The sequence below is a fragment of the Paroedura picta genome, chromosome 8 (genome assembly GCF_049243985.1).
Source record: "Paroedura picta isolate Pp20150507F chromosome 8, Ppicta_v3.0, whole genome shotgun sequence".
Classification (NCBI taxonomy): Eukaryota; Metazoa; Chordata; class Lepidosauria; order Squamata; family Gekkonidae; genus Paroedura; species Paroedura picta.
In genome coordinates, this window is record NC_135376.1 from 40,460,124 (window position 1) to 40,486,079 (window position 25,956).

Consider the following 25,956-nt stretch of genomic DNA (forward strand, 5'->3'; position numbering starts at 1 on the left):
TCTATCTATCTATCTATCTATCTATCTATCTATCTATCTATCTATCTATCTATCTATCTATCGCCCCTCTTGGAGATGCCATCTCAGGGCAGTTTACACAATTTAGGTAGATCAATAAAACCAATAACGTTTCCATATAAGAAACATAAATCATTTTTTAAAAATCACAGATAAAACTGCTGTCAGCATTAGTCATAATTACTGAGGAAGCTAATTATTTTTTTTCTCTCAGGAGCTCATTCCACCATGTAGGAGGCAGGACAAAAACAGCCCTGGTGTGGGTTGAGGCCCAGCATATTTCCTGGGGGCCCAAGATCCTTAGCTGATTGGTATTACTAGGTCAAAGAGCTTTCTGCAGAATGTATTCAGAGATGCAGTCCCTCAGATACACAGGGCCCAGACATATGTTTCAGACCTCTTACAGAAATAATCTTTTGATTAAATACCATTTTGTTTCACGAGTTTACGTCTCAGTTATAACCAATGCAATGCTTTTTGTAAAGGAAGCAATTTCCTTTCCCTGGTTGGTTTGCTGCAAGGAACACCGCTCCCCCTGTCCTGACTCCTGGCTTTCCACAAGGCATGCAAAGCGAAGGGCTCTCGGTGTGTTGGCGACGTGGCGAGAGCCCTTCTCAGGGCAAGCGGCCTGGGAAAGGCCCCCGCCAACGTCCGCGCACCTCCAGAGGTGGGCACCTGGCGGGAGGGGCCTTTCCTGGCCCACAAAGGGCTCTCGCCACATCAGCAATGTGGAGGGAGCCCTTTGCCGGCCAAGCAGGCCAGGAAAGGCCCCTGCCATTGGCTGCACATCTCCGGAGGCGCGCAGCCAGCGGGAGGGGCTTTCCTTGGCCGGGAAGGGCTCTCGCCCCATTGCCAACTCAGCGAGAGCCCCTTGCTGGCCAGGAAAGACCCCCGCTGGTGGCCGCACGACTCCGGAGGTGGGCGCCTGGCGGGAGGGGCCTTTCCCGGCCTACGAAGGGCTCTCGCTACATCAGCAATGCAGTGAGAGCCATTCGTGGGCCAAGCAGGCCGGGAAAGGCCCCTACTAGTGGCTGCGAACCTCTGGAGTTGCGCGGCCAGTGGGAAGGGCTTTCCTGGGCCAGGAAGGGCTCTTGACAATGTGGCGAGAGCCGTTCGCGGGCCAAGCGGGTCAGGAAAGGCCCCTGCTGCCAGCTGCACACCTCCGGATGTGGTGGCCAGCCCACTAAGGGCTCTCACCAGGTCTGTGCCCTCCTCGCCGGGCAGAAAACTTCTAGCGGTGAACTATGGCAAGGATTAATTAACATCACCCATTTGGGAAACCCTTCCAGGACGATCAGGAAACCCTGGTTGAGAAACCCTGAGCTAAAGGCTAGCATAGCATGCCAGACCTATTCAGCTATGAAAATAAAAGCGTTAGTCAGAGCCCCATTGTATAAGCTCTTATGGACATCATGGGCTTGATGCCATGTCGAAAAAAATTATTTTCCAAATGTGAGAAATCCTGATGATTTCATAGAGGTTGCCGGCAAGCCAGATCAAATCGGTTTAGTCCTTCAGTGAATTCATGAGTAATGAGACCTACACGAGGATGAAGTATCTACAAAGGGATCAGCTGCTCTGTGTTCAGAATGCTCATGAGAATGTTTGCTGAGGTCAAAACAAAAGCATTAGAGAGGCCCATGTTTATAATGAAAGAAGGCTACTAGGAAGTTATCCAGCAGTGTTTTCTGTTTGTACAAGAGAGTTGCTACCCCAGGATAAATTCTCCTTGCTACTTGGTTGTCTTTGCTCTCTGTGCATTTAGGGGCAACAGAGATCAAGACAGGATTGTTGTAAATATGTATATATCTGCTAATTGAAAAAGTTCATAAGTTAGTTTGGAGCAAATAACAACATCTAAGTCTATTCTATCGCATAAGATTGTTATGAGGATCATTTACAGTATTTTATTGCATTTTCATGCCACCTCCTATTGAAGGTGCTCAGGGCAGCATGCATACTTTTGTCACCCATTCCCTTTATCCTTACATCTCTGTGACATAAACCAATCAGAGAGTTAGTAACTGGCCCAAGGTCACTCAGTGAGATTTACATATGAATAAAGATCCAGATCTCCTCCATCCAAGACCTCCTTCTCCATTGCATTGCACTTAGAAATACTTATGACTCTCTTTCCCGAGGTGTCTTCTTAATATTAGTAACATATAGGGGTATCTATGACTAACGATATGTGCAGATCCAGAGTGGAGAAGAGAGGGAAGAAAAATGCACTCTTCCACTCCTCTCTCCTTCATGCGCCAGTGAAATTTAATTCTCGTTCTTGTGCTGTCATGTCATTGCCTTGGCCCACTGTTCCTAGCAGAGTGATGCAACCAAGCTGTTCTTCCCTCCCCCCCACACACCCATTCCTATTTCCTTGCAGGGAAGGACCATGCAGATGAAGTCATGGGAATAAAAACTCCATCTGTTGTTGAAAACAAACCAGTGTAGAAGGGCAGTCACTGCACATGGCTTCCCTCCCTAATTAAAGCATTTGTCTTGAGTTCATAAACCAAGGTAAATTAACCCCCTCCCACTCACACACATACACACATACTATAGCCATGTAATTTTCTGATTTGAAAGTGTGTACCCTGCCTTATCCAAAGCTCCAGGCAACTGACACTGTCAGTAATCAAACAGCGTTTTAGAACGTAAGGACAACTTTGCTGGATCAGACCAGTCATGCATCCTGATTCTCACGGTGGCCAATCAGATGCCGTTGAAGGCTTGTCACAGTATGTTGTGGCCTTACCCTTTTTGAAGAAGAAGAGTCTGTTCTTGTATGTCGCTTTTCTCTACCTGAAGGAGTCTCAAAGTGGCTTACAGTTGCCTTCTCTTCCTCTTCCCACAACAGACACCCTTTGAGACTGAGAGAGCCCAGATACTACTGCTCAGTTAGAACAGCTTTATCAGTGCTGTGGTGAGCCCAAGGTCATCCTGCTGGCTGCATGTGGAGGAGGAGTGGGGAATCAAACCCAGCTCGCCAGATTAGAAGTCCGTGCTCCTAACCACTACACCAAACTGGCTCACACCAAGCTTTGCCTGCAACTGGTAGTCTGAGGTCCTTTACTAGAGTTGCTCAGGCTATGACAGGTTGGTCTTGGTTAGTATTTGGATGGAAGACCACCAAGGAAATCTAGGATTGCTACACAGAAGCAGTCAATGGCCAACAATCTCTGTTCATCTCTTGCCTTGAAGACACTTTGAGGTCACCATAAGTCTGGTGCAATACTTTCCACCACCACTGGGGGTATAATGTCATTTAGCCATCATGGGTGATTAATTCCATGAATGTATCCAATGGCCCATGGGCTAGTAGCCATAACTGCCTTTGATGGTACTGAGTTCCACAATTACACACTGGTATTCTCCTTTGGTTTTTTCTGACTGTCTGGCCCATCAATTTCACAAGCTGCCCATGAGTTCATATATTTGGGGAAAGGGAGAAGAAGTAATCTCTCGCCACTTTTTCTACCTTGTATAATTTTATAAAACTCCCTCATTGCCCTGTTTTTCTTTTTAACCTTGATTTTTTTTAGCCTTTTGTTATAGAGCGTCTTCTCAGTGGTTTTAGTTGCAGCTATTCAAAAACTGATTGTGTGCATTAGCATCCATGCTGCATAGTGGAAACTGCTTGCCCTAGCAACCCCCATGTTCATGTGAGTCACTTCTAAGGATGAGGTGTTTCAGTATGTTGTGGCCTGTTTTTGTTGTGCTGGCTATCAAAAGTACTGCACAAATCTAACAAACTGGATGATGCAACCAATAGTTTTGTTGCTTTTTATATTCTACATATGGGCAGAATCTCCATCTCTCCCTCTGATATGTTATATTATTTTGAATTTGGAAATGTGTAAATAGAGTCAGTGCAAAAGAGCAGGAGGTGTTGTCTATCCAGCTGAGCCTTATGGGAGGGCGGTATAGAAATTAGATAGATAGAAATAGAGATAGAGAGAGTGATAGGGATAGAAAGAGAGAGAGAGAGAGAGAGAGAGACTCTTTGATAGCAGGAGAGAGATATTCTTGGCCTCCTACCTATCAGAAGCTTTAACAGCTGTTGGCCTTCCCTTTTCTGTAGGAAGAACTCAGCAACAGTCAGGTACCCTGGGAGGCAGCTGTGGGCAGGTGCCTGCCAAGGGCTGTTATCAAAGGGCACCAGCTGCTTGAGAACCACTTGGAGACTGTTTGAGGGAAATGTCAATTAACTTATCACAGACAGCTTGATCAGAGGGCTTAGTGGGTGATGTGTGGAATCTGAAAGGAGGGACTTGGTGAAAGAGCTGCCCCAGTATCTCCCCCACATGCACAGGCATCGTCTTATAAGTGTAAGAACGTTACTAGCTGAGAAAGGGAAGTCAGCAGCAGGGGGGTTTCCTGTATGGAAAGCTTCATGCAAAAGATGAGGGCAAGGGACTAGGTTGTCCCCATAAGGATGATAGATACAGATATAGCTAGAAGCAAGAATGAATGCAGGTTTCTCCAGCTGTAGCCTGAGATTTGCTTTCCTCCAGTGTTGTTCCTTGACTGATATTGGCTCTGAATAAAGTAGACCAAGGTTTTTTTCTTCACGCTTCAGAGGGATCCACTTAAAAAAAAAAGACATCTTGAGTTTATATCTGCTCAAACATTTGTTGATGCTTTGCTTATAAAGCCCAATCCTGTAGACATTCATAAATCTGTTCAGAAATAAGAGAGAGACTGTTTCCACACAAGAGGCAGGTTGTGCCACCTCTTCTGGCTCCTGCATGGGGAGGCATTTTTGTCTGGTGCACCTCATTTGCCCTGGATTCGTGCTCCCGCATGGGAGCCAGGGCAGCAAAGTCCCTAGTGCAGAAACAGTCAGAGAGAGGGGTGGTGGTGGAAAAGGTAAGTAAATCAGTGTTGCATTTCAGCTTGAAAATGCATGAACATGTTTCATATGGTAGAAGAAGTCTGTGCATACATACGTCTAATAGATGGTATGTGTTCTTCCATGGGCTAAAACAATGCGTCTGTATACTTTAAAGTTTTAAATCGGTTTTCCCTGTCAGAATTGGAAAGCCAGTATGGCATAGTGGTTACAGTGTCAGATGAGATCTGGGTGATCCAGGTTTGAATAACCACCCTGCTATGGAAGCCAGTCACAATTCTTTCAGTCCAATCTACTTCCCAGAGTTGTTGTGAGGATAAAATGAAGGAGATGAAGCCACTGAGGATAGTAGGATATAAAGAAAGAAAATGAACCAAATAAACCTGGCACATTAGAGCCACCTCATATGAAAAAGATGAGTCCCTGTATCCTAGTATGAGAGGATCAGCAATTCTTTTTAATGTATGAAGGGCACATACATTGAGAGCCACAATTGGTCACTTTCATTGGCTTCAGACCCCCTCCCATAGCATGTGAAGTAGTTCTCCATTTTTGTACTTCAGAAAGGACCATTCAGGTACCAAACGTGTCAGAAGAGGCTTATCACCATGGTTCAACGCAAGCAGCCCAGATTAACATATTTTCCTACCTGCCACTGGGTTCAAGAGCTGGATGGACAAATAAAAATTCTTGATTAATAAAGGCAAGTAACATAACCAACAAGAGTGAAACATGTTCGGTATCTTTTATTAGGACCAATCAAGTTGTCACAAAATTTTGTGCAAGCTTTCAAGCTTATTAGAACTCTTTGTCTGGCTGGATGTTACAAAATTTTAAAAGATTTTTCAGGCCATGGTGTTAGTTTGATCTTGTAGGTAGAAGAGCTGGTTTTTATACCTCACTTTTCACTACCCAAAGGAGTCTCAAAAAGGCTTACAATCACCTTTCCTTCCTCTCCACTATCCACTATTAAAGGCAAGCAGACAATTAACTTAGGTTTTTTGCATGGACAAATGCTAACGTCCTGATAAAGACTACTTCTGTGTAGACATAAATAACAAAAAGTGCACTAAAGCAACAAGAATTCCACTAGTTACAACTTTTTCCAGAAAAAAATGAGTGCTCTTAACCAACAGGCTATAATCCTGTCAGTACAACTACATTCACACATAGCTCCCAGTGAAATCACTAAGATCTACTTATGAATTGCAGTTTGAGGAGCCAAATGGCATAATCCTGCAAAATTTAGTAGCAGTTCATTTATCCTGAAATTGATACAGCCTTAGCCGTTTCTGTCTCCCTTTCTACTGTTTTGTTTGTTTGTTTGTTTGTTTGTTTATATCGCCCTTCCCTACAGCTCTGGGCGGTTTACATAAAACATTTTTGAACATTCACATAGAACACTATCAAAATCAATATAACAGTATAACAATAACAACAACACATCAACTGGAACAATTAGAATGGCACTTCCACAATAACTTGACAATCCCTCAGTAGGTTCGGTCCCTCAGTCTGGGGGGGCACCTGTAGATGTTATGGCTCAGTTGGCCCCACCAAATACCTGGTGGAAGAGCTCCTTTTTGTAGGCCCTGTGGAATTGTGGAAGTTCCGGCTGGGCCCTGATCTCTTTGGGGAACTCATTCCACCAGGTGGGGGCCAGGACTGAAAAGGCCCTGGCCCTTGTTGAGGCCCAACATGCCTGTTTAGGGCCAGGGATCCGTAGCCAGTTGGAGGTGGCAGAGCGTAGCGCTCTTCTGGGGGTATAGGCAGGGAGGCGGTGTCTTAGATACACTGGGCCCAGACTGTGTATGGCCTTAAAGGTGATTACCAAAACCTTAAGCTTAATCCGGAATTCAACTGGGAGCCAACCAAGTTCTTGGAGTACCGGCCGGATATCAGATCTCCATGATGTCTTAGTGAGAATCCTGGCCGCGGCGTTCTGGACCAGTTGTAGTTTCCCGATCAAGGATAAGGGTAGGCCTGCGTAGAGCGAGTTGCAGAAGCCCAGTCTGGAGGTGACCATCATATGGATCACTGTGGCTAGGTGCTCTGGTTCCAGGTAGGGCGCTAGTAGTTTGGCTTGGCAGAGGTGGTAAAATGCCAGCCGTGACGGACTGGGGGTTGGGGACCACTGCTCTAGACCACAGAGATTAGTTCACCTGGAAGAAATAACAGCTTTTGAGGACAGACGCCTTTGGTAGGGGTGGCCAAACTGTGGCACTCTAGATGTCCATGGACTACAATTACCATGAGACCCTGCCAGCATGCTGGCCTTATATCCCTACTGATTTCCCTCCCTTTCCCATATTCCACCCTCCCTAGATACTACCAAATCTCCAGAAGTTCCCAATCTGGAGTCAGCAACCAGAGTTACAGGAATTATTGGCTTTGAAGCTGGCTAGGCTTCCCTAGTCATGCAAGAGGGAAGAATGATACCCCTCCTTCCACCATACTGTGCTCTACAGCAGAATCAGGTCCACAGTGTTTTGAAGATGAGTCCCCTGTCATATGTGTGACTTCAAGCCATGTTGGGGAACTTCTGATTTGACTTACATCATGAGGGATAGAAATATTCTAAGCACCCACGCTTACAAATCCCACATCACTGAGGGAAAACTGGTATAAGATGTTTTATAGATGGTATGTAACTCCTAAAGGGATTAGCAGACCAACACAATGAGAAATGTTGGCGATGTCATGAGACTTTTGGTTCTTGTTATCATATGTGGTGGCACTGTTAAAAGTTTTAAAATTTGGATGAAAATATATATCACGATGGAAAAGATGGTAAAAATGAAGTTTCCTTTGTATGTTGAATATATGTTACTAAGTTTCTTTCCTGAAAATCTACCAGTTTAGTGCAAGATAATTTTTTCCATGCTACGACTGCAGCGAGACTATTAATTGCTCTGAAATGGAAACAAGATCCACCTGAAGTGACTGATTGGTTTAATACAGTGGGTGAACTATGTAGGATGGCCAAACTAACAAATTTAGTAAATAGAAGAGCCCTGGAAGAGTTACAGGATCACTGTCATTTTTATTTGAATATGTGAATAGGTAGTTTCATAATGTATTATAGTGTGTGTGTGTATAAAATAAATATTCTGAGCCCCATAAAAAATAGACATACAAATAGGAATTTCAGATTGGATCACAAATGTCAACCATTAAAGTTACTTACCATGACCTCCAATTCGAACCTCAGAACCTCTGGTTTTGACTTAGGGATGACCCATGTTGTTTTGGGGTGTTTTCAGCCACCAGCCATCATCCAACACAGAATTATTCTCCCATCCACTGAAATCAGTGTGCTTAAGTACGCTTCACTTTGTCCACGGAACTCAGCTACCTGAGTAGCATTTTCAGAATAAGCACCGTGTTCCCACTGAAAGCTATTTTATCTGTAGCATTTTGGGGAGGGGGGGGGAAAGGTGCATTCTGCAATTTTAGAAACTGAAGAAGTTTCTGTAGCTTCACACATTTCACTGCTGGTGTCAGTAAATACTCTTGTGCATGAAGACAAAGGCTGCAAGTTACATGTAGCAGTGATATTGCTTTACCTTTCTTAACCTAGCGTTAATGTGAAAGGTTTTTTTTGACCAAACACTATTGTAGGGTTATTATTTTAACTCCATTCCAACCTCTCCTCCTGCCCCACTTTCTTACCAGCTTTATAAATCTTCATCTCCAATCAGCACTAGTTTTTTTTTAATGCAGTAGCTATGACAAGCATTATTTATCCTAATCTCTGGGCAAATTGGTTTATCACATAAATGGATGAAAACAAAGTCCAAACAATAAGGTGAATGCAAAAGAAAATGTAAAAATGTGATACTCGAAAATATTCTGTTCCTTTTCACAGGTGCAGCTGATATCTGAGACCTTGTCCTCTATTGCCCGTCATATTTGGTTTCCCAAGAATGGTTCCCTCCACTTTGAAGTGTCCATGAAGATAGAAGAGGCAGTGTGGTAGAGCCATAAGCATGGGAGGGGACCTTCCCTTGTCCACATATCCTTGGCACAGTCATAAATTTCCATCTCCACCTGATAGTCACCATCCATGCCCTTCCAGTGTCCACCAGTAACAAACAGTTTACTTCCAAGAGACACCATCCCTCCATTTTCATGCAGGGTGTGGAGCTGTTGCACCTGCCAACAGACATGACATCATCAAGAGTGCTTTCTATCATCTGCATTCAATTTGCCAACTCTCAGACTCAACTGATCTGGCCATGCTGATCCAAGTTTTTGTAACCTCACTCTTGGTCTACCGTAATTTACACTGGGCTGCCTTTGAAGACAACTCAGAAACATCGGCTGATTCAGAACACAGCAACCTATTTACTGCCGGTGGGAACATATCTTGGCTAATTTGTTTCTTAGTCCCATTCCAGGAACTAGTTATGATCTTCAAAGCCCTTCACAGCCTCAGTACCATATATCTAAAGAACTATTTCCTTCCATCAACATGTCTGATTCTTAATATAGCCAAATCTGCAGATACTTATATATGGAGATTAGGACCATGGATAGACAAGGCAGATCTTTCTAAGTACCTGGGAAGCCCCAGGTTTGCAGAAAAATGTGAACCTTTTAAAAAAAACAAAACACTGGGAGGTTAACACTTCCCAAATAACAGAGGCAGCACCTTTAGCTTTAAGAACCAAAGGTCCACCGTGACTGTTGCTAGGCAATACAACATTATTTACCAACTGAAATCTTGGTTTCTGCCAGTAAAAATCAGGGAAATGGGGCAAGGCCCTTCCGAGGGCTGTTTTGGTATTTGAGGGTATATTAATCAATATCAAGTCCAGCAGCAATCACTAGATCATTTGACTTGATACCATGTGAGTTACCTTGGGCCAGCTAGCAAAAGATGGAGTAAATTTACAAGGAGTGTGCGCGCGCGCGTGCGCGTGTGTGTGTGTGGAAAGCACCAAAAATAAATGCAAAATGCCTACATAACCTGGAAGTGTAGTAGGTATATTGGGGTTGTGGGTTGGTGGCAAAACCCAAAGTGTCATTCCATGAAGTCCCCAACATGTCTATGTCACTTCTGGGTCATGTAGGCATGTCACATTTAATTTCAGCATTCTCTGATGGGGTGGTAGTGGTAATATCCCTGCTGGTCAGCTGGCCAGTGGCAAAAAAAGTGACATCTGAGAATCTGACATTCCTATGGATGTCCCAGTCCAGACCCAACTGTTCACTACTATTCAACAGCAGCCATTCCATGAAAACCAGTATGGTGTAGTGATCAGAGTTTCAGATTAGGTCTGGGGGTGCACTGAGTGCCGTGGTGTGCATTGTGTGACCTTTAGCCAGCCATACATTCTCAGCCTGAAAGGGTTCTTGTGAGGATAAAATGGAGTACAGGAGAATAACATAAGCTACTTTGGATCCCCACAATTATGGATAAAAGAGGAAGTGGTGGGGTATATGTGAAGTAAATGATAACAATAGCTGATGAGAGGCAGATAATAGGATAGTTGATGGGTGGGAAGGAGAGAAGGCAATAGGAAAGGTGAGGATATGGAAGCTGCCAATAAGAGGGAAAGAGGAAACAGTGTGGGAAGTAGATACAGGGGTGAGGTGCCTCCTTAGCACTCAAGTTCACCCAGCCTGGCAGCAGGTACTGTACAACTGGGCCACAGTTTCCCCAGCCAGAGGCTGCTAGAGAGAGGAAAAGCTGAAGACAGAATGGCAGATAAGGGTAGGTTAAGCAGGTGGCTGACAAGGATACAAGGAAGCAGGACACAAGGAACAGAAGATAAAGGAGCTTTCAGGGGAGGAGAAAAGGAAATACTATTACTATTTGTAAACGGAATGATGCAATTCCACTATTAAATATAGTGGGGCTTTTCGCACCGGGATCTTTGTAGCAAATTGGTTGCTGAATGAAAAATCGCCATTTAAAATAGTGGAATTCGTCATTATGCATACCTGCCTTTGTAGTGGAATCCAGTTGCGTTTTGTAGCGTTTCCCACAGGCTTCCGGTCTCGGCAAAAATCGCTAGAAAGGAAGCGCTCTTGCCAAGCTCGTCCCGCCCCTGGCCGTCAAGCAGCCAATGGGCAGCCGTTAGCATGCTCCCAAACAGCCCCTTTCCCTTTTAGAAAGTTTTTTTAAAAAAAAAACCAGACCCATTGCAACGAATCTGTGTTGATTCGTTGCAACGGAGAGACCCATCCAGCTGCCTGGTGTGTTTGAGCTGTCATTTATTCGTTGCCACGCTCCCTCCGAGTGAAAAAAAAAATCCCCCCCCCTCTCACGGGCCCGATTTTCGGCTGAAAATCCAATGGGCAGCCGTTAGCATGCTTCCAAACAGCCCCTTTCCCTTTAAGAAAGTTTTTAAAAAAAAAAACCAGACCCATTGCAACGAATCTGTGTTGATTCGTTGCAACGGAGAGACCCATCCAGCTGCCTGGTGTGTTTGAGCTGTCATTTATTCGTTGCCACGCTCCCTCCGAGTGAAACCCCCCCCCCTCTCACGGGCCCGATTTTCGGCTGAATGAATGTGTAACAAATAAAGGGAAAATACATCAGCAAACGGGCTTCTCTTGTTTGTGCTTAGTGACTGAAGGGGAGGCACTGAAGCCGGGGAAGCCTCTAAACAGAGGCTCGCTGGTGCGTTTATCCCCGCTCGCTCGGAGAAAAAAAAAATGGCGATCGCTTCGCCGGAAGATCAGAGGAGAGAACCAGGGGGAGGGACTTTGTAGAAACCGCAACAATGTTAACGCACAGGTCTTTTTCGCTAGTGTTGCAGATTGGTTGCAGGAGTGTATCGCTTTCCGGAGGGTGAATCCACTTTTGGGGATTTCCCTGAAAGCGCTACAAGGAAGCGCTTTTTGCAGATCGTTTTCAGGTGTGTGGCAGATTGTCAACGACATTGTGCATAACGGCAAATCAGTAGCGTTTTCAATTGGCAACCATTGTGCGATTTTGAAGGCGTGCGAAAAGCCCCAGTGTTTCTGCATACTGCAAACATTTAGCAACATTGGTCATTGTGTGGAATGGCCCTTGTCCTCCACCCAATATCATTGTCCTACTCCAAACTCAAATATTCCACACCAAAAGAAAAAAACGAAATGCTGGTTTTTCATACCCAGTTCACTTAGCCCACCTGGCATCAGCCAGAGCACACACCTTCTCCACTTTAGGAATGGTCTCCCTGAGGAGATAAAGGGGACACCTTCTTTAGAAATGTTTAGGAAGCACTGCAAGGCTATTTTATTTGCCAATGCTTTGAATGGAGTATAAACTGCAGGTATCTTGTCGGGTCAGGAGGTTGTCTTGAGCCACAAGAAATGGTTGGATACAAGCATTTTATTTAATTTATTGTTCCTACGTGGGTGTGTATGAGCCCACCCCGACATGCTGTTTGGATTACAGTAGTTCTCAGTTGTCCAGTGGGTGGGCTTTCATATGATGGCTGTAAAAACTAGATGCTGCCATCTAGTGGTGGAAAGGTGTGACTATAAAGAAGCACTTGGGTGTGCTCACTGCCAATTGACTCCCTTTTGTTGACAGGAATATGAGATTCTAAGGGTTCTTCCATAAGAGACGGGAAGCCTGATTTGGCACATGTTTGGTTCTTCAAGCTCTGTTTATCAAAGATGTCTGAAAATGTTGTTTTTTAAACTTTTCTTCCTATATGAGATGTGAAATCTACTCACAGGGGCAGCCACCGTTCTATCAGAGAACAAGATACAGGGTCATATATATGTGATAAAACAGAGGGTGTGAGTGTTTCCCCTTGTTCTCTGTTTCCCTAGAACCATTCTCAGATTGGAAGAGCGAGCCTAGGCAATGGCAATGAGCAGAATGTGCATATTGCAGAATGCAAATAGAAGAGTTGGCTTTTATACCCCGCCTTTGACCAGTTGAAGGAGTCTCGGAGTGGCTTACAATCACATACCCTTCCTCTTCGCACCACAGACACCTGGAGGTAGGTGAGGCGGAGACAGAATGACTAGCCCAAAGTCACCCAGTTGGCTGCATGTGAAGGACTGGGAATCAAACTTGGTTCTTCAGATTGGAGGCAGCTGCTCCTAACCACTACATCACTTTTTGCTATCTTGATTATTTTGTGAGCCAAGTTGGAATGCTGGTTAGAGTTTCAAACTAGGATCTGGGCAAGTTGAATCCCCACTGTATTCTGGAAGCTTGCTGGGTGCCACTCACACAAACTCAGACTAATCTACCTAACAGTAATGTGAAAAATATAAAATTATGGAGGAGAGAATGTTATGAGCCACTAGGGAACCACAGTGGGAAGGAAAGTTGGGGGTGGGTGGGAATAAATAAAAGATAACACTGTCCAGCTCAGAGCTGTAATTACAAATGGATCACTGGGGCAAAGATCTTATTGTAGGTGAAAATAGGTTCCTCTAGGACTTGTCCTTAGGTAGAACATATGAAGGTAGGAACAGTGGCCGCCTACATGTGGTGAAGGAGGAGGTATTTGGCTTTAGTCTCAACACAGCCCTGGATTGCAGGTGATGGGAACTAAACTGGAGTGTTCTTGGGTAACTTTCCCCTTGTGACTACAAAGTTTACTTTAAAGTTTACTTTCAAAGAATCCAGTTGAAGGCTGGATTGATCTGACCTACCCCCATCCATCCGAACAGTATTTTCCAGCTGAGCTGATGCATGAATCACAGTGAAAGCAAGCATAGAATTGGAAAGCCACACATTAAAAGGACACAGTGATTAGCAGTCCTATCTTATGAATCAGCATTTAACAGAACTAGCTTTTAGAGATAGTATGTAAAGAAACAGCAACCGGTAGCCTACCTCCCATCCCCCCCCCCACACACCCCTTTTTGGTATGGAAACCCGCAAGACCATATTCAATAGCTCAGTAGACTAAAAGAAAAGTCATCACAAAGCATCAATATAATGCATGCTGGAGGAGAATTGCCATACTTTAGCCTTGCTAAAAAGATTACCATCCACTGGTACATGTCCCTCCTTTATATATCTACTGGCCAACCATAATGTATAGTCCCCATTACTTTCCATAGAGAACACAGAGTAGACTTGGGTGGATTCAAATGGGTAGCCATGTTGGTCTGAAATAGCACAATAAGTCTGAGGAAGAGTGCTTACACTTGAAAGTTCATGCCTTGAATAAATCTTTGTTGGTGTTAAAGGTGCCACTGGACTCTGATTTCATTAGACTTGAGTGGGAAAAGCTCAAATGAACCTGAACTTTGATCCACCTAGCTCATGGCTGCCCAAGGTTTCAGGTATAGGAAACTTTCCCACCATCTGCCATGATCTGAACCTCAGATTTTCTGTATGCAAGAGACATCCTCTTTCACTGAGCTACAGTTACTCTCCAACTGGAGACAACCCCCTCTCCAGGAATCTCCCCCCCCAAAAAAAAAGACCCTTGCCTACAGAGAAAGCATTTGACAATTAGAATTACAACATTAGAGGCTACCAGCGTATCCAATGGATGGCTGGATAGTGACCGCACACTGACCATGAGTCATAAATCTACAGAGATGGAGACACTGGCAGGACTCACTCTGCACCTGTCCTGAGGACTGGAGTGGGTGATGCACAGTCAGCTGAGCACTGACGCCATGCGAACAGCTGCAGCGAGATTTGAGAATGATGCTGCGTAACCCAACCCTCCGACAACATTACACACATTGCTGCTAAAGCCAGAAGGGCCAGGGGAGCAGAACTGCCTTGTGCAGCAGGCTGGGATACCCTCATGATAGGACAGGGCACACAAAAAATGCCCTCTGGGACATGATCACTGGTCTGTAAATATTAAAGCAAATGAGTCCCCCTTTTAGTCATACATACAATGGGGAAATGTGGCCCTTCACATCCACACATATCACGTCAGGCATAGCCTCAATGTTATTTTTAACTTGTTCATAGTAAAGTTAAAGTTGTGTGTTTGATCACATGTTTATATTGCCTTTTAATCAAAGAACTCAGGGCAAATGACCCTGGGAATGGCAGCAGAGACATCTAAACAAATAAAATAAATTATTCCACTCCCTCCCTTTAACTCTGTTTTCATTATTTTGTACTCAATTGTTAACTTGCTTTAATATTTACTCTTTTTGTATATTGAAGTACTTGTTTTTATTTTTATGTAAACTACACCATGGAGAAGCAAAATAAAATTGTTTAAAATATACAGGTTCCTTACAATGGGCCCATGAAGAAGAGTTAGGCTGAGTGTCTCAAGATCATCCAATGAGTTTCATGGTTAGCTGGATATTTGAACCCCTGCCTGATCCTCCATTCCTCTGTTTTGGGTTAAAATAATTTCTAGCTCACCCACTCTTGCCTACCTTCTGCCATATGTTAACATCTGGATCATACACATAGACTTTCTTTGTGTTGTCTCCAATAAGATAGATGACACCATGCAAAGAGACACATCGAGGAGCAGAGAGGTATTTGGGGATAAAAGGGGAGGCAATGACACTCCAGACATCTGTAAAAAAAAATAAAAGGCCATTGTTTTCATGAAAAGCCTCCGCATCCTTATGCAAGGATGACATTGTCACATTAAAAAGATTTCTTATTAGAATGACAAAATAATTCCATAGGCAGTGGAAAGGATTTGGTGTGGGACTGGCAGGCCTTGAAGGTAGTTGCTTGAAGGTAATTCCAGATGGATAGCTGTGTTAGTCTGCAGCAACAAAATAAAACAGGAGTCCAACAGCACCTTAAAGTCTAGCACTAGGAATTTCAGAGGTTCTTTGCCTCTGAATTTGGAGATTACCTTTAGTCACCAGGCTAGTCGTCATTGATGAAACTATCCTCCAAGAATCCATCTAATCACTTTTGAAACCCTTCTCTATTCTTGGCATCTATGTCGAGCAATGATAATTACTGTTGACTAAAGTTGTACTTTTGTCCATCCCAAATCTATTGCCCATCAATGTCCCCTGGTCCTGCCTTATAAAAGAAGAAAAAGTGCTCTCTATCCCCTTTCTCCACTCCATGTATAATTTTATAAACATGATCACTGCATTGCATGCTACCTGCAACAGAAATCTAGGATTTCAGGCCAGACATTGCTCTGACAAAGAGCTTGGACATGAGCTATAATTTCCCCATGCAGATAGCTACTGCTGGTATTCTGTTGCATTACCACCATTACCTTTGTCACATCAGATATATCTCTAAATGTAATTGAGTATTTTCCATGGATAGCAACAGAAATAAGAATGAACAGATGGCTGGTAGTTTACTGGCTTAAAGAGGCACTGTGTGAAGGACAAATGTAAAGAGCCAGAGATGCTAGAAGAAGAGCAATTTTTTGTGCCCTACTTTTTACTATCAGAAGGAGTCTCAAAATGGTTTCAATTGCCTATCCTTCCTCTCCCCACAACAGACACCCTGTGAGGTAGGTGTGGCTGAGAGAGCTCTGAGAGAACTGTGGATGGCCCAAGGTCACCCAACTGGCTGCATGTGGAGGTGAGAAGAATCAAACCTAGTTCTCCAAGTCCTGACTCAAAGTCCTGAAGTATGATCAGTTGTGGAATGTACCACAGTGAGATGGGGGGAGAGGTGCCCTACACAGAACACTGATGAATATGATTTGTCCATCAATAGGATAACATGAGAGGAAAGCAGCCAGTGCCACAGTTAGTCAATGGCAAAAAGCTACCCCATGATTTCTCAGACAGTCCAAATGTGAGTCGCATGCACTGTACTTAAAGCCTTCATTGACTATAAGGAGAAATTTGACAGTAGCTGAGAGTTTCTCAGACGAAAAGGTTTGTCAGTGCATGGTGACATCATGCTGATGTACAGGTCTCGGCAACTGGGTAAACAAACATCTCGAGCAACCCTGAGAGCTAAAATAAGGAAGGTATAGCCTGTGGCTTCTGCAGAAATAGGCAAACCATTTGTAATGCGAATGTGAAGAAACTTCTGGGCTGTGTGCCATGCAGGAAGTCACACACCATAAACTGCTTCACCCTCCACCTAATAATTTTTACTGTTTAGGCATCACAAATAAAATTAAAAGCCATACCAATACAACAGGGTCTAAACATGCAAAGCGGGTCACAGGCAATCTAGAGCAAGACCTGGGATTCATATCTAAGAGCTGGTTCCCAGCGTTCCATCCGTGACACTTTAATTTGGCCAAGATACAAACCCAAGGATAGGACTTGTAAACCGAAGCAGTGGCTCTCAGTGGCTGGAGTCACAACCCCTTATCCTTGTCTTCAAAAGCCTTCCATGCCCTTCCCTTCCCCCACGCTTGTGCACCAATACATTGCCCTACCTGTGACCTTGGATCTTCCAGCTCCACCACTACCATCTACCTGAACATCTTCTGTTTCCTTAAGTGACCCATTTCAGAGTTGCACAACCCAAAGGAGCACCTCTTAGCACCTCTTAGCACAGCAGTTTAGTGAGCCAAGGCTTGGTTACTCGGTGCCTTTCTTCTTTCTTCTCTCTTCCTTCTTACCTGTAGCTGGGTTGTAACACTGCAGAGTTAATGCGTTGTATTTGACAGCGCAAGAGCCTATGAGGTACAGCTTCCCAAGACACCCAGCTATGGAAAAGTTGCTGACATACTTCAGGGCAGGGCTGACAAAACACCAGCTGTCATTATACGGATCATAGCACTCCACCTCCACTATGTCCACAGTGGTACCTATGGATTAAATGGGAGATTTAACAAAGAGGACAGGAGTCTGTCTTGGTAAAGCAGACAGCTATGGAACAAAGCATGAGCAGTGAGCAACATGGGTGTCAACTTAACCCACAAATCAATGGTCTATTCCACATGGCACCAGGACCAGGCATTTATTTCCCTCTTGTTGCTGTGACTGCCAGTCTACTCTTCATCTCCAGCCACACCTCTTTCTCCCCATCCCTAACCCTTGGATAGAAGGTTGCAGGGGCCCCTGGATTTGTAGCACCTTCAGCAGCCTGTACAAACACAGCAGTAGCTATTTAACTCATCATCAGTCTCCCCCATTTATCTATCTAGTAGCATGTTTTTCTGCCTTTTCTCAGGGATAGCCTACTTCAGGTGCCTCCTGTCTCCTGCCATTTCTGATGTGCAGGGAGGCCATTTTTGGAAAATGGAGGTGGCACATTTTTGTATGGCCCAAGTGAATGCTCACTCTGCTGATCCATGGCTGATGAGTGAAGCTGACAGATCTCATTCCTTACCACCAATGGCATAGATCTCTCCATTGAGGATAGCCGTAGCATGGTTTGTTCGAGGCTTTAGCATTGGAGCAATGGGCTTCCAGGTGCCCTTCTTGAAGCAGAAGCACCATGACAGGGTTGTGGACCAGGTATCATTCTGTGAACCCCTGGAGCCACCTGAAAACAGAAGCATCCATCACAAATGGAGAGTTAGAGGTTTCTTTACACCAAGTTAAGACACTAAATTCAAGTCTATTAACCATCATTATTTTGTGCTCAGGGCTCTTAACTTTTTGCAACCTTTCTAGCATTTGCAGAATTATAAGTGAAAATATTATTTGTTTTATTAAAACATGCATTTATATTCCACTTTTCCTCATGATTCAAGGCAGCGTACTATAATAGTTAAAATGTTGTCTATTAAGATAATTTAATTTCCATAATATAACTTCTCTCTTTAATATCTGAAAATATTCTGAGAGACCCATGGGAGATCTACATTTGATAGAAGAGAGAGAATCACTTACCTGTGACATAAACATTGTTATTTAGAGCAATCATAGAAAATCCCCATTTATTATAATCTGGAAAATCAGGAAGGGCAAGCCATTCTTCTAAAAAGAGAAATACAAGAGAAATACAACTATTATCAAATAGTTAAAACCAGTAGACACTGTATTCTTCATGGAATCTTTCCCTTGAAAATATAGAAGAAGAGTTGATTCTTATTTGCCACTTTTCTCTACCTGAAGGAGGCTCAAAGCAGCTTACAGCCGCCTTCCCTTTCCTCTCTCCACAACAGACCCTGTGAGGTAGGTGAAGCTGAGAGAGCCCTGATATTACTGCTCGGTCAGAATACCTTTATCAGTGCTGTGGCGAGCCCAAGGTCACCCAGCTGGCTGCATGTGCACAATCAAACCTGGCTTGCCAGATTAGAAATCAGTGCTCCTAACAACTACACCAAAGACCAACCAAATAACACATAAGTATGCAAGCTTTTGAATTCACCAGAACTCTCCATCAGGCTGGGAAGTGCAAAATAAAGTAGAGGGTGGTGGGGAAAGTACAATTTTCAGGACATCATCTCAAGACTGTTGTGCCAATATACGGTGAATATCCTGGCATGCAAAGAAGAATCAAGTTTCAAGTTGTTACAGTCCAGGAGTTAAAAAAGCAAAGGTAATAAATCAACTAAACTTCACAACAATAAATGCCCCCCCCCAAAGAAAATTAGGGACATTGAGGAGACTCATAGACATAGGTTTTCTGTGTTCTATGTTCACAGGGGAGTCAAAACACCCTCTGACACTATCATATTGTTCAGGTTATGCTCAGACCACAGGAGGTCTCTCTATCTCTCTCAGGCTTCCATCCTTCCCTAGAAACTGTTTTTTTTTCCCCAACACAATCTGCTGCCGACCTGTGCAACAGCTTCCTATGTCAATGTCAGCCTGGGAGGAATACAGCTGCTGAGCAGTGACAAATGCCAAAAAGACCCAGAGCAGCTACGTCATCTTGAATCCTTTCTTTCCCAGTAACTGCACTATTCTAGGCTGAAGTCCAAGGCACAGTTGTTCCTGCCTACATGAGTGTTTCTGTTTCACAGGATGGGTTTATATGATAAAAGATATTTTGTTTTTGTAGATCTAGATGATAGATTATACGCCTGCATCTCACTCCCTTTCACTTCTTATATAAGGCACAGAGCAAGTGAAGATCAGACTTAAAACTGGCCATTCAGTGCTTCAAATAAATTTGCTAACACCGAGACAACTCTGGAGATGGTGAAGGAGATTCTACAACAGATTTCAGAGGAAGTTCATAAAAGGAAATAAAGATCGGAGCTGTGTGGAGTAACCCTCCAGTTTTAACTCTCCTGTAGAGAAGGTTGCTGGCACCAACATCGTTTCCTAAAACGGTGAAACTGAAGTTTAAAGGATCATTTTAAAAATTACATTCAGTTACTTTTCATTCTTTCTCTTGGGTGTGGGTATCATCTTTCCTATGCACTGTAAGAAGTACAAGAAACACGTATTTTCCCAGGATATAGCTGGAAAGCTCATGATGCGGCTTCCTGAAACTAGCCAAGTCTCAGGTCAATGCCTAGATAGAGGACATTCTGGAAACCACATTGTTGCCGGCCCTGATGGGCCTCCACATAAATTCCCTCTGGAAAGCCCTCACAACACAAAAATACAACCCAAACATTGTATGGAGAAAAAACTGTGTTATTTGCTTGGCTCTAAGGGCCATGGAATTTTGCCCCCTCCTGAGAGTCCCCATTAGATGGCTTCTCATATCTTCATATACTGCTTTGCACTGAATAACAGAAGGATGGAACTCAAACATAATGGATGCCAATTTCTTTCAAATACATCACAGAATGTTATCCCCAGTGAGGTAAGCATCTTCTCTGTAAAGGCCAACATTTCAGAGACTGCTGTAGATTTTATTCCTCTGATCTCAAAATGCTACAAGAATACACTGGTGATTCCACTACAGTGCACACTGCATAGTGTTCAGACTCTCATTACTTGCTAATTAATGCTGAAAGGGCAGCATTTGTTTTGCCATTCCAAGCTGTGGACATGCACAGGAGCTGGGCTACCTCCACCATACTCCTATTGTGACCACCTGGCTCCAAGCAATAAAGGGAAAATGGATACAGTATTGCTTTCACAGTGGCCATTTTCCCCACCCACCCCCACTCCCCAGTCTTTCAAGAGATCGTGGCTAATAGGGAGAATTTAACCTGCCACAAGGGGGGAAATGGAAACCCTGTTTTAACATCGGGGTTGGGGAGCATGCCTGCTCTTGTGCGCTCCTACAACTCAGGTGGCACACATGGAGAACAGTGTGGGCCATTCCGCACCAGGATCTATGTAGCAAATTGGTTGCGGAACGAAAAAACGCCATTTTAAATAGTGGAATTCATCGTTATGCATACCTGCCTTTGTAGTGGAATCCAGTTGCGTTTCTATCATTTCCCACAGGTTTCCGGTCTCGGCAAAAATAGCTAGCCAGGAAGCGATATTGCCGAGCTTTGTCCCGCCCCTGGCCGTCAAGAGCCAATGGGCAGCCGTTATCATGCTCCCAAAAAGCCCCTTTCCCTTTAAGGAAGGTTTAAAAAAAAAACACACGTTGAACGAATCTGCGTTGATTCGTTGCAACTGAGAGACCCATCTAGCTAACAGGTGGTGTTTGAGCTGCCGTTTCATCGTTGCCACGCTCCCCCCGAGTGAAAAAAAAATACCCCCCCCCCCCCGCACGGGTGCGATTTTCGGCCGAAAACAGAGTGAAAAATAAAGGGAAAATAAACCAGCAAACGGGGCTGTGTGTTGCTTGGTGCTTGGTGACTTAAAACAGCTCTGGGGAGGGACTGCAGCCAGGGAAGCCTCGCTGGGTAAATGAAGGCTCTCCGGTGCATTGATCTCCGCTTGCTCTGAAAAAAAAAATGGCGATCGCTTCGCCGGAAGATCAGAGGAGAGAGCTAGGGGGAGGGACTTTGCAGAAACCGCAACAATGATAACGCACAGAACTTTCCCACTAGTGTTGCAGATTGGTTGCAAGAGTGTAGCGCTTTCCAGAGGGTGAATCCACTTTTTGGGATTTCCCTGAAAGCGCTACAACGAAGCGCTTTTTGCAGATCGGTTTCAGGAGTGTTGCAGATTGTCAATGACGTTGTGCATAACAGCAAAACAGTAGCGATTTCAATTTGCAACCGTTGTGCAATTTTGAACGAGCGCGGAATGGCCCTGTGTTTTCCTTACCCTGTGCCACCCTAGCACAAGGTCTCTCTACAGCCCATTAGAGCCAGCAAGATAATGTCAGGTCCAAGCCACACCTATTCATTTTCTCTCTCATTGCACCCCACTGCCAGTCAGGCTCCCAAAACAACTACATGGATGGCAAACCAGCCCGGTGTGTCAGTCTGTTTCAGCAAAAACAAACATGAGTTTTGCTGCTGCAACTTCAAGACTATCCCATTTTTAGTGATAGGCATTTGAGGGCTAGAGTACACCTCATCAGTCTGCTACTGGAATAAAAAAAATAAGGAAAACAAGCAGGAGTCATGTGGCATCTTCAAAGCTAAAGGCGCCAAATGACTCCTTCTAGTTTCCCTTAAATTACTCATGTTCCAAGTTAAATGGAGTATTCTGTATATACAAAGCTGCAGTTTTTGGCATTATTTGCTCCGGGCACTTACTTGTCTTTGTATTATAAAAGGCAAAGTTCCTGGAGATTGGTGGTGGTTGTGCTTCTCCATCTTCTCCTTCGTTGTCTTCCAGGGCTCTGCCTCCCACCACTACCAGGACCTCCTCAAGCTTTTGTGGAAGGGCCTGAAGTCTCTGCTGGACAAATGGCCTGTTCTCCACCTGTGGAAAGAAGAAAGAACAATATCACTAAGTTCAGAATATATAGCCTTATTCTCCTCATCTATTCTATTCCATTGGCTCCCCCCCACACACACACACACACTTTTATCCTAAACAAGGAGTCTCATAAAGTCATAGAGCTGGAAGGGGCCATACAGAACATCTAGTCTAACCTCTTGCTCAAAGAAGGATCAGCCTAAAGCATCCAGGATAATTAATGGTGAAGGTCTCTTTCTACCTCTACATGATTCTTTCTACCTCCATTTTACATAGATTCACTGATTTGGTTAGACTTGAGCCACTTTTAAAACGGTAAACCTAATAGTATATGTTTAAAATGTCCTGTTGAGTGAGAAAGTCTGTTGGCTGAAGCAATGTCATTAATATGTCCCAACCATAAAATTCAGGACTAAGGTGTGAAAATTAAAGGTGGCTTCATTATCTGAAGTTCCCACTGAGTTCTTCTGGACACAATAAATAGGCTGCTGTCTGGGATGTAATGGGATATGATAAAAAAACACCTTCACACTCCTCATTCAGCGGAAGACGCTGATCCACTCCCCACCCACAGTTGTTCATGAGGGTCAAATTGCTCCTCCAAAGAGGAATAAAGCCTAGCAGACATATTTTATGCCCACAAGCAAGTCCCTCAATCACTCATATTCCACTTCAGACTGGAATTTACTGTATCTCATTTGGGAAAGCATTTGTGTGACTGAGCATCACATTTTAGTCCAAAGAAGAGTGCATACCTTCACCCATATAAGTGTCTGGCTGTCAGCCATTCTTATGTCAAGGAATAAAGTTCTATATTTAGAACCAACATTATAGTGAGGTGAAATTTGCCTGTCACTCTTCACACTGGATAACCTGGCTTTCCCTGTTACAGATTCCTTTGGGCAGGAGAGGTTAGACCTCTCCTGAAGGCAGATCCAGAGTGGTCTCAAAGAGTCAGTGTGTGCTCCCCCCATAAAAACAAGTGCCAAATTTGGGAGGGGGGTACAGCTTCTACTTTGGGTGTGGGGAGCATTCACTAACTCATTTTTAGATTTCAGAATATCTTCAGCGTGGGAAAATTGGGCACGATCACATTTTTTAAAAGTGGCCCCATCCTTGCTTGTTCTGAGACAATGGATGAATGGGAGGGTGAGTGGGATGGAGGAGCAGAAACAGGCCAGTACAGGAAATACAGTGCATCCCTGACCCTACTAAATGTGGCTGGTCATGGCCAGGTGATTAATTTTAACACAGATTCAAGGGCTCCTCCGTTCAGACCAATATGCAAGCATGCAAATGGCTGATTATTTAAAACATTTTTGGGTTACTATTACACTCTCAAGCCATAGATATATGAGAGAGAGAATGGGAGGAAGAACTGCTGTCGTCATTGAACTATATAGTCACTTTTCTAGCGTTGGGAGAACAAGTTACTGTGGTACCTCTGAGCACTGACCGTGCTGCGATGTTTGGTAATAATGGTCTTGCAAGCATCCGATTCTTGAATCAATGGTTCTGATGACAAGAGGTCCTGCAGATACTGATCTGGCAGTGTGACTAGATGCACCAGGTCAAGGAGCTCCGGAAGATGCATGGCTCTGGCAGATTTTTCAAACTTCACCCACCGAAGCACAGCCTCAACCAGGCTCTGCTCTTCCTGCACTTGGAGTAGTTTGTTAGACAGGTAAGTAATCAGCCTCTCTTTGGATAACTGAAGGAACTCCTCCTGCTGAGACACAAGCTCAAAATTCTCCTGCAGAAATGACCAAGCCTTGGATGATACTTCTGGGCAGCCATGCATTTCTCCAAATTCACAAATGCCCAAGCAGTTGGTTGCATCCATCTGCTGTCTCAGGTACCGGCTGCAGACTTTTTGAATAACAGGGAAATGAAGCTGGTTGGATGCCTGAATTAAAGCCTCTACATTTCCCTGGTTGATGGTTACTTTTCCAGTGTAAGCGAAGTCAATCAAAGTCTCCATAACAACAGGATCCACTTCTTTTATCTCTACACGAGCTGAAAAGCTTTCCAGAAAGTCACCAGCAAACATAGCCTTGAAGTAATGACTGCAGAGGGCCAGGATGCTGCGGTGGCAAGGAAATTCATGTCCCCCAACTATCAAGGTGACATCTGAGAGTTTGGGATTGGAGCGCAGGGCCTGTAATCCTTCCAGAATGGACTGAGGATGGGATGGAAGACTAAAATTGAAGTCATCTACATTCCTCACCATGATGTTCTCCAGAAAACCCCACTCCTGTTGTAAGAAATGGTCTTGGATACCTTAGACGAACAAGAAACCTCTCCCCAACCCTAGTCAGAAAACAGAAGAGAACAGATCTTGTACTTTGGATAAGAAATATCTTGTCTCAGTTAAGAGAGTTAAAATGAAATCTGTGCTTAGTTATTGTTTCAAACAAGTGAATGCTCACTGACCAGGGCTGGATTAAGACATGATAAAGACCTGAACTATGTCAAATTCAGGAAGCCCCACAGAATTACCCAATAAAATAGCAATTTGGGGGTATTTTTAGCCCTTTTTTGTATTGAAAGGCACCTCACAACCAGAAACGCTAAACTGTAGTTTGTACATAAAGAAGCTGTGTTCCTGATACCTCCAAATCTCAGAGCTATAAGCTTTTATTCCTGGACACAAGCATAATGGGTGTCAACTACTATGAGTGTCCTGATATTATAATAACCAATAAAGAATCTTCTGGGATAAACAGAGCAGGAACTGCTGAAGTCTCCATACTCTTGGAGCAGCAGCAGATCCACCTTCAAGCTCAGTTTCATAGCCTTGTTTCAAAAAGTGAAAGCGGAATTTCTCAGGACTATGAAGAATTTCGCACTTCATACAATGTACTGTACTTCCGTGTGCTTACACAGAATCATGGGATACATGTATGAGAATAAAACTGTATAGTTCGTTGCAGCCCTATCTCTCTGTTATATTATTCATAAAATATAAGCATGAAAACTGGAAGGAGAATCTTTGTTTCCTTGCTTTTGCCTCACTGCTCTTGCATATTCTATGAGATCTGACCACATAGGCATCAGTATTATATTAATCAGCCAAACACAGCCAGTATTCAAACCCTCAGTAAGAATGCTAGTGGCTTTCCCCTCATTTTAGTTAGTTGGAATACTCACTCCTTTGTTTCAGGAAGTACATCCAGGAAATCTTCCTTGCAGTAACCTCTTGCTGCATTTATAGATCTTCCTGGTACTATTCCCTGGAAATCTTTGCAATTGAGTTGTCTCGCAACTCATTAATTGCCACTCCTCCTTGTGCCTATATATTATTCCAAACGTAACAGTCCCCATCCCACGTATCTAGTTCGGCTGTTTCCTTTCAGCCCCCGCTGTGCCCTCTGCCCTGCAAGAAATCACATCTGACCAAATCTCAGTTCTTACCTCGTAAATTTCTTACATCCGATCCGCCAGTTTGATCAGCTAGAATGCAAAGAGGAGCGGCTTGCTTTGACCTGAGAGGAGAGAGTTACTCTGAGAGGAGTTTTATTTGGCAGATGTAGAGTAATGACAACTAATGTGTGTAT

The 25,956-nt window shown here is 44.0% G+C and overlaps 1 protein-coding gene across 3 annotated transcripts; it reads right to left on the reverse strand.

Annotated features, from left to right (window-relative positions):
- Positions 1 to 5,410: 5,410 nt before the first annotated feature.
- Positions 5,411 to 25,956, reverse strand: KLHL30 (kelch like family member 30). Of its 3 annotated transcripts, XR_013233538.1 has the most exons (9): positions 25,814 to 25,956; positions 23,856 to 24,709; positions 22,234 to 22,402; positions 18,554 to 18,640; positions 18,048 to 18,203; positions 17,335 to 17,523; positions 15,197 to 15,342; positions 8,058 to 9,025; positions 5,411 to 5,538 (listed from the first exon to the last, which is right to left on the reverse strand). XR_013233538.1 is itself a non-coding variant. In XM_077349254.1 (8 exons), the coding sequence occupies exons 2-8, from the start codon at positions 24,627 to 24,629 to the stop codon at positions 8,777 to 8,779; spliced, it is 1,770 nt and encodes a 589-aa protein (XP_077205369.1). In that variant the 5' UTR covers positions 24,630 to 24,709; positions 25,814 to 25,956; the 3' UTR covers positions 5,611 to 8,776. The 3 variants fall into 3 exon arrangements, 2 of the variants coding, with proteins under 2 accessions (XP_077205369.1, XP_077205370.1); XM_077349254.1 differs by lacking the exon at positions 5,411 to 5,538 and having other exon boundaries at positions 5,611 to 9,025; XM_077349255.1 differs by lacking the exons at positions 5,411 to 5,538; positions 25,814 to 25,956 and adding an exon at positions 25,550 to 25,759 and having other exon boundaries at positions 5,611 to 9,025.